The 8,608-nt window shown below is 47.0% G+C and overlaps 2 protein-coding genes across 2 annotated transcripts in view; one reads left to right on the top strand and one right to left on the bottom strand.

Annotated features, from left to right (window-relative positions):
- Positions 1-1,912: 1,912 nt before the first annotated feature.
- On the top strand, positions 1,913-5,727 carry FEM1B (fem-1 homolog b (C. elegans)). The gene is made up of 2 exons (XM_009321516.1): positions 1,913-1,932; positions 2,600-5,727. Exons 1-2 carry the CDS (start codon positions 1,913-1,915, stop codon positions 4,260-4,262), a joined length of 1,683 nt encoding a protein of 560 aa, XP_009319791.1. The 3' UTR covers positions 4,263-5,727.
- Positions 5,728-7,153: 1,426 nt separating this feature from the next.
- Positions 7,154-8,608, bottom strand: part of ITGA11 (integrin, alpha 11) — a 52,645-nt gene continuing 51,190 nt past the window's right edge. Inside the window, exon 31 of the mRNA XM_009321515.1 lies at positions 7,154-7,312. Within this exon, the coding sequence (XP_009319790.1) occupies positions 7,154-7,312 (159 nt within the window). The remainder of the gene's footprint in view (positions 7,313-8,608) is intronic.

Here is an 8,608-nt window from a genome sequence, read left to right as displayed (position 1 = left end):
GCTGCCCCGGCCGGCAGTCGGCCTCGGTGCCGGCACGGCGCAGGGGCTCAGGGCCCCGCCGCTCCCCCAGCTGGCGTTGGGAAAGTTGCCGCGTTAGCCGTAAAAATGCCATTGCTGTCTGAGATCCCCCACACGGTGCTTTATGAGCCGTAAACGCCTCTGCCCTTCGGAGGTCTTCCACCTGGAACTGTAGACAGAATAATACTCGCCGCAGCCCGGAGAGCTCCTCCTTGAGCTTGCCCTCGGCGAGCAGGTCACCTTGTATTCTCTCCTGCTGTGCCGAAGTGGCCTTTTCTGTGAGATTGCTGGCTGCCACAGGTGACAGCAGGCATCAGGTCAGGGTAGGGTGGTACCTGCACGCCAGGAGCCAGGCCTTTGTTTACTCAAATTGAGGGTTGCTCCGTGTCCAGCCCAGACATCCCGAGGAACATCCCTTTCTCGCTGCAGGGAGCCAAAGTACGGGATGGCTGGGAGAGAAGTGTGACATTTTAGGACGGGAAGGGAAGAAAGGGAGGGAAGGGGGTGCCTGGCCCTCAGCTGGGACCCAGCCCAGGCAGCGGTGTCGACGCTGCTGTTCGGGGAGAAGCCTGGCAGTGATTTCCAGGAGCGTGGTCCGTGGGCGGTGTGCTGCCGCAGCAGAAGGGAGGAACGTTTTTAAAATCTCCCAGAGTGCTCATGAAGTTCTTGCCCGTGTATCAGTCTTAAACCCAAGGCTGACTAATCGTGAAGGTAGATCGGTCTTTTGAACAGCTTCAGGTTTTGCAGGTAGCTTGCACAGAGAGCAGAGCTCACATCAGGTACTGGGTGAGGGGGACCGCAGTGGGTCCCCGCTGGTATCTTTCATCTGGCTCCTACTTGATGAGCTGGAGTTATGCCTGTGCAGCTCCACCTGGCCCAGGGAGAGCCTGGCTCGGTTCTTATATGCTGAATGAAGGGGGAGGAACTGACTTCCCTGTGTGGTTTGGGTTTTTTTCTTTCTTCCTCTTCTCTTCCAGCCCTTCTTTTCACAAGCAAAAACTGGTTGAGGATACCTAGGGTGAGGTCTGCCCCAAATTCAGTTAAAGGAAGGGCTGTCAGCCCCCCTCTGCTGCTGAATTTTCTTGTTTCTCCTGCTGTGCCTTGTTGGGATGGTGATCTGCTTGCCAGAGCCTCTGCCTTGTACAGATTAAAGGAGGTGTTGTCTGAGACACAATGGGCACAGTGGGAGTCGCAGCCTGGTGAGAAGAGAGGAGGCATGTGATCCCGGCGTTATTGTCGTTATTGTCGTTCTTCTTGAGATAAGGTGGAACAGCAGCTCCGCTTGTTTGGGCTCCAGGCTTTTGACTTGTAAATATATACCTGTAGTGCACCAATAAACTGCCTCCTGTTCATTAACAAATCCTAGGTCCTGACTTTCCTTCTGTTATAATATAAAAGCATTTTAATGTGGTCACTTACAAAATAAGGAACTTCTTACTGTGAATAAAGGTGTAGACATCCCTGCATGCCAGAGCTCTTAAATGGCCTCTGAAATGTTGTCTAGAGGTGTTGGATTCACAAACAGCCACACAGCTATTCCTGCCGAGCTACGTGAGAGCTTCATAAAATGGTAAAAATCTCTGTTAAAATTAGGTCGGTGTCTTATGATATTTTAACTTTGGGAAACGTGACTGGATATATGGAAATAAGATAGTTGTCCCTTCTCTGCGATTTGGGATGCGCCTCGAGTGTGTATTAACTGCGTTGTGAATGCCGCCTGTTTCTACGTTAAAGTGCTACTTCAAAAATCAGGGGAATGAAAAGGACATGAGCCTTTATCTTTGTAGTTACACAACGTGCTGCATTTGGGAATGAAAACAGCTCAAGAAACTGTGATGCTTTGCTAAAGTTCACTGTCCCCTTGTTTAGGAGTGCCAGCAAGCTGATTCACATCATGGTCTACGAGGCCATGATGTAAAACAGATCTCTGAAACAGTCCGGCTCAGAAGAACTTCTGCGTTTTTAAATTTTATTTTATTCTTGGAGTTCCATTTGTGTAACCAGACTGCTGGTCTGGTTGACGGTGCAGTCTCTCAAACAAGAAGTATCGGCGCAGTGGAAGCGGTGGCAATGTTGCAGCTCAGGCAGAGAACCAGTGAAGTGATACGAAATTCTTAAGCCAGCTTTGCTGCCAGGGCCGGTGTACTGTATAGCTATACTGTTATTCATGTCTGAGTTTGTTCTTTTGTGTCAATATGTCAGTTTTAAGTTTTCTCTCTTTCTTTAATGTGTCAGTTTCTGGCACAAGGCATCAAAGAAGCGGTAATTCTTGTAACTGTTCTTCCCGAGACCTCCGTAGGCTGAGGGCTGGAGCTTGCAGGTAGGATCTTCAAAGCAGCCCGGGAAGTACTAGTGCAAAATGTGGCTAAGTCCCCTGGCTGCTTTGAAGTTTCAACTTCCAACGTTCCTTCCTTCGGGAGGTCTATGTGCTTGATAAGTCTCTCATTCTTTTACCTTGGCTATCCTGGTAAGTTCCTTCAAGAACAAAACCAGGATGGCTACAAAGTACCTTTCAGTGGCTGGGTACGTCCGTGCCTGTTGCACGCTGCTCGGCTGCCTGTAAAAGATGCTTTTGAAAGAGCGCTTGTTTCCATCTTTACGTTTTTAGCTTTGTCATTGATGGAGCCACAGCTCTCTGGTGTGCGGCAGGAGCCGGCCACTTTGAAGTAGTCAAATTGCTGGTGAGTCACGGCGCCAATGTGAATCACACCACAGTGACCAATTCGACTCCCCTGAGGGCTGCGTGTTTCGATGGCAGGCTGGACATTGTGAAATACCTGGTAGAAAACAATGCCAACATCAGCATTGCCAACAAGTACGACAACACTTGCCTTATGATTGCGGCTTACAAAGGTCACACGGACGTGGTGAGGTACCTCCTCGAGCAGCATGCTGATCCCAACGCCAAAGCCCACTGCGGTGCCACGGCGTTGCACTTTGCGGCCGAAGCCGGCCACTTGGAAATAGTGAGGGAGCTGGTCAAGTGGAAGGCGGCGATGATGGTGAACGGCCATGGGATGACTCCGCTGAAAGTCGCTGCCGAGAGCTGCAAGGCCGACGTCGTAGAGCTGCTGCTTGCTCACGCCGACTGTGACAGGAGAAGCCGGATTGAAGCTCTGGAACTTCTGGGTGCCTCATTTGCAAATGACAGAGAAAACTATGATATAATGAAGACTTACCACTATTTATATTTAGCAATGCTGGAGAGGTACCGAGACAGTGAGAATATAATTGAAAAAGAAGTTCTTCCACAAATTGAAGCTTATGGAAACAGGACTGAATGCAGGACTCCTCAGGAATTAGAGTCTATTAGGCAGGACAGAGATGCCCTTCACATGGAAGGCCTCATTGTGCGGGAAAGAATTCTGGGCTCGGACAATATCGATGTTTCTCACCCCATTATTTACCGGGGGGCTGTTTATGCAGATAACATGGAGTTTGAACAGTGTATCAAACTGTGGCTCCACGCCTTGCATCTAAGGCAGAAAGGCAACAGGAACACTCATAAGGACCTCCTGAGGTTTGCTCAAGTCTTTTCTCAGATGATACACTTAAACGAGCCTGTTAAAGCCAAGGACATCGAGAGCGTTCTGAGGTGCAGCGTCTTGGAAATAGAACAAGGCATGTCCCGGATCAAAACCACCCAAGACTCTGACATCCACACAGCCATGGACAACTATGAATGCAACATTTTTACCTTTCTCTACTTAGTCTGCATCTCTACCAAGACCCAGTGCAGTGAAGAGGATCAGTCACGAATCAACAAGCAGATTTATAACCTGATTCACCTCGATCCCAGAACTCGGGATGGCTCTAGTTTGCTGCATCACGCTGTCAATTCCAGTACACCAGTTGACGACTTCCACACGAATGATGTCTGCAGCTTTCCTAACGCACTTGTCACAAAACTCTTGCTAGATTGTGGTGCTGACGTGAACGCTGTGGACAACGAAGGAAACAGTCCGCTCCACATCATTGTCCAATATCACAGGCCCATCAGTGACTTCTTGACGTTGCATTCCATCATCATTAGCCTGGTGGAGGCTGGTGCTCATACAGACATGACGAATAAGCAGAAGAAAACCCCTCTTGATAAAAGTACGACAGGGGTGTCTGAAATACTCCTCAAAACTCAAATGAAACTGAGTCTCAAGTGCCTGGCTGCCCGAGCAGTACGGATCTATAACATCAGCTACCAAAACCAGATCCCTAGAACTCTGGAAGAATTTGTGAAGTTTCACTAGGCTACATAAAATCTCTCGTGGTGGTGCTATCCCGGGACGACATCAGTTGCAGACAGCAGAATACATATGTATACATGGAGTTGTTTTTCTCTTTTTTTTTTGGGGGGGTGGGGGGTCCCTCTGGATTCAGTCTGCAGCCTCAGTTCTCATGCAGATGTTGGGGGGAGAAAAAAGCCACATCGTTTTCCTCTAGTCAAATCTGATGTTTGAGATTTTGGTCATTTCTTTTGATTAAAAGAATTGCTTCGTTATCTCTTGTTTTTTATAAACAAAATGAAAAGAATCCCAATGTAACTTGTGCAGAATGTTTTGTTTCCAATACACATCTCCACTTACGATTTGCAGCTGAATGCTTTAGGTAGTTATTTACAAAGGCACCTCTGAAAGCCTGTGTCACCATGCTACTGAGGCAGTAGCTTTGCAAATTTTAAAACTTCTTGGAGTGAGGTGGGAAAGAACAATTGGAAATTATATGGTCGTTGGTTAAAAGTGAAGTCTCAACATACAGAGCAGTCCATTGCTCTCATACCTCACCATCTTTTTGGGCCTTTCAGTTAGTGCTGAAGATGTTGGTAACATTTTAAAATTTTTAATTTTTTTTAAATTAAATTTTGAACAGCAGTTATCAACAGCTACAGGCGTATGGAATGCTCTGTTAGGAAATACAGGTTTAAATTCAGCTACGGTATGTTCATCTAATAATAGTTGAAATACCAAGCTCTTTATTTACACTGCTACAGTAACTATTGAATAACTTTTGAAAAAGGAACTTGCACATTGACCAAAATGAACCGGAGTCATGGTTTCTTTTTATGTAGCTAAGTTGCTCATATATAAAGATCATGCATGGATACCTAGAAAATTTATAGGGTATTTGTGTTTGTGTGTGTCCCAACATTTCAAAATGCTTTTAACTCGTGGGTTTTTTTGTTTCAATGATCAACATGCACCTTTTTGACTCAAAAGTATGTAAAACTGCACTCTTGGATTCCAAATGCTGTATCTTCCTAATGGAGTAGTCTGTCGCCAAAGAGAGTCTTCCTTTGGAGCAGGATACTGCTTGAAACTGGCTTTTCCAATAAGCGTGGAGTCTGTGCCTCCCTGAATTGGACTTGAGGATTTTTCATGATTTTTACTCCTTTCATTATGAAAATCTCTATTAAAACTGATTTTTAAAAAATTGTCCTATCATAAGATCTTTTATGATAAACAACTGATTGTATAATAACGCTGTTGCTTGAGAAAGTACTTCTCCTTGGTAGAAGTTGCAGATACTCCAACAGTAAAATGTCACTTGTTTTGACAGGCTACTGAAACCTCTGTTTATTTTAAATGCAGCTTTTTAACTGTCAGATGATGAAAGAATGTTCTGTAGGTTTTTTTTAAACAATCTGGGTAGAACTTTAAGGAAAGATTTGGGCACACATTTCTATTTGTATTACAAATAAATAAACATTGAATGTGGAATTAGCTTGTAACTCTTAATTTTTGTCTAGTGCCAAGCAGAATAACGCTGCTTAGATTGTACGATACCGTAAGTGCTGGCCGTTGTGTCTCCGTGAAGGTAAAAGCTTTAGAAATACTGTGTCTTCTAAGCTGCAAACTACTCTGCTAGAAACTGGCTCCTAAAATGAAAAATGTGTCTGTCGTATCTCAGGTAGGTTGGACTACTGCACTTAAAAAACATGACTTGCAGTCGAACGTCAGGCGAAATGGCAAAGCCAAATTCAGCCGCCGGCGGCCTTAATGCAAGTGGATGTTGTCTAACGGTTGGGAAGGTATTAGTGTTCCCGTAAACTGTTACCCTAAGTGTCTTCCTCCTGCGTGCCAAGATGTATTCATCTGAAGTCATCGGGAAAGCTGCAGTTCTGTATTTTGCTGAGAATTTACGGTGGCGATTTTTAGCCGGGCTGTTGGAAATGCAAAAAAATGTTTAAGTCGCTGTGGCTCATCGCGAGAACGGGGGAATGCTTTTAGTCTCCCATTTTGGGGTTGTGTCCGTTACTGCTAAAGCTTCGAACCCGAAACTCGAACAAGTTGAGAACACGCACCAGATGATTATTATTTAGCTAATAAAGTCGCTGGTAGCTGACTCAGCTAAAATTAACCAATGTATGAATCGGTGTGTACGTGTTACAGAAAAAAAATCTTCTGATATACTGTGCCACACGCTTGAAACAGAGCTCTGATGCCTTCCTGTTCCTTTTTACACTTGCACACTGATAATTCATGATGTGCATGGAGTAAAAAATGAGAGTCGGTGCTCCTTGAGTCTGGCTTGAGTGGGAGTGGGGGGAAAGAGGGGAGAGGGCTGAACCCTTTCAGCAACTAATACTGCTTGCTGTGTAACAAAGCATTCTGGATTGGAAATCATTACAAGTTGCTGTATCATTGATTAAGACAGTATTTCCTTGCACTGTTTATTTTGTTCTCAGGATCTGTTTCTGGCATGGAGTAATTTAAGTGTTGTGTTCTTGTGAAATATCTGTATAAAACCGTTCTTGGAACAAATGTGCATGCTTGAAATATCTGTAGGTAATAATAAGGTGAAGGAAGCTGCTCCTCCCACAATTCTGCTTTTTTAATAAGAAAAAAAGTTACACCACATGATCTTGTGGAAAAGCTGCTGCTTCCTCCCTTCCTGTAGCTTTGTTCTGATCCTTTCCCGCTTTTGGCTCCGTTGCAGGATATTTGCTGAGGTTCTGCTTTGTTCATGCCATTCCTGGGATGATTTCAGTATGTGAAGACCTGAAGAGAGAGGACGCTGTTACCCAGAAGCAGCAATAAAACTTCTTGTCGGTAGATTGCAAAGCACTTTATAAAGAGGGGGAAGGTCTGTGCTATGGAAGGAGCAGTTGATGCTAGAGCTGCTCCTGTCTCAGGCGTGGTCCCTAGTCTTTGTCCTGGTTCCTGATGAAGACAGGTTCCCGCTTGTCTGCAGCCTGGGAAGGTGGCATCGTGCACGTGCTGTTCTGCCGCCCTTGCTGTGGCAGTAAAAGCTTCTTGGCCAAAGGATAGGAAAAAAACGGCGGGTGCCTGTTTCTGCACGCCTGTGGGTGCAGCAAGGTCCGTCACGGCTCTCGGCGTCCCGGGACCTTCCCTCTCCTTAGCCTGGAAATTTTTTTTTCAAGCATTAAAAGCTGAAAGAGTGCACTCGCCCTCTTTGAGGGAGTTATTTAAAGGTCTTGAAAAAGTCTGTACAAACCCCACAGCTGCTCCTTTCACTGGAAAAAAGGAGCTGCGTGACATCCCCTCTGCCAGGGACGAGGTGTGTGTGTGCCCGTAGGTGGTGGTCTGATAGTTACAGAGCTGGCTCAGCGCAGAGAGCTGCTGTTGGAGAGCAGACCGGCTTTTAAAAATATACCTTGCTGAGGCCAGCCCACACTCAGCGGGCTGCTGAGAAAACCCTTGGCCCTGCTTGCCGGTGTCTCGGAACCTCTGTCTGGAGGGATGCGCTCGGGGAGGCGAGTTCCCAAGCAGAAGGGCAGTGCCACTGCACACAGAGGGAGCTGCAGCTGGCGTTTCACACGCTCATCTTTGGGCGAGCTATGCTTATACCATGGTCCTTAGGTGGTGATGAGAGCCCTAGCTGGTTCTGGCATCATGCAGCTGTGTGAAAATCTGTTTTTCCACATTTATTCCATAGGTTTCTACATCTTCTCCATGGAGGCAACCACTGCTCAGCTCTACCCCAGAGCCTCAGCATCAGCAAGCAGGGGAAAGCACTTGGCTTAGTAAAGAAAACTGTTTTCTGAAAACAAGTCACTTTTATTTTTTTTCAAACAACGGGACTCAAGTTTTGTGGTTGGCAAGGATTGCACGCCAGCCCCATCACTGCTGCTGCTGCACGGTGCCCTGTGCCAGCCCAGTGGGGGAGCAGTGGCCCCACAGACGCGGCTCCGCGGGGCCCCCCCCCCAGCCTCGAGCCCTGTCCCCCCCGTGTCAGCGATGCCTGTTTGCTCCGGTCCCCCCTGCGTGAGCCTGAGTTTGTGAAGCGAAGTAACTGTGTGGAGTAGCTCGACTGCTTTGCCTGCGCTATTTTGAGTTAAATTGATAAAAGCTGTCGGTGTACGTAGCTTTAACCAAGTTCTCAGTAGTTACAAACCCTCTTTACGTTTTCAGAGGAGATGCTTTGATGCGTGACTGATGCTTTGATGCGTGGTTTAGGTAAGGAGCAGCCCGCGGCAGGGCTCATGTCCCACGGGGTGGCTGTCCTCCCCGGGCACCCCGAGCCCCCACGCTGCAGAGGGAAATTGGGATTGTGTTCCTGGAGCGTTTAGACTGAGTGGGAATGAAAGTGCAGCTGCCCTTCCCGCGAGGGCACGGAGCGGCTGGCGCACACCCGC

The sequence above is a fragment of the Pygoscelis adeliae genome, unplaced genomic scaffold (genome assembly GCF_000699105.1).
Source record: "Pygoscelis adeliae isolate BGI_AS28 unplaced genomic scaffold, ASM69910v1 Scaffold13, whole genome shotgun sequence".
Taxonomy (NCBI): Eukaryota; Metazoa; Chordata; class Aves; order Sphenisciformes; family Spheniscidae; genus Pygoscelis; species Pygoscelis adeliae.
Note: the sequence above shows the minus strand (reverse complement) of the source record. Positions and strands in the feature narration are given on the sequence as shown.

Coding starts and splice junctions, on each gene's coding strand:
- FEM1B (XM_009321516.1), top strand. CDS start 1,913: ATGGTCTACGAGGCCATGAT. Junction 1,933..2,599: donor ATGGTCTACGAGGCCATGAT/GTAAAACAGATC, acceptor CTTTTGAAAGAG/CGCTTGTTTCCATCTTTACG.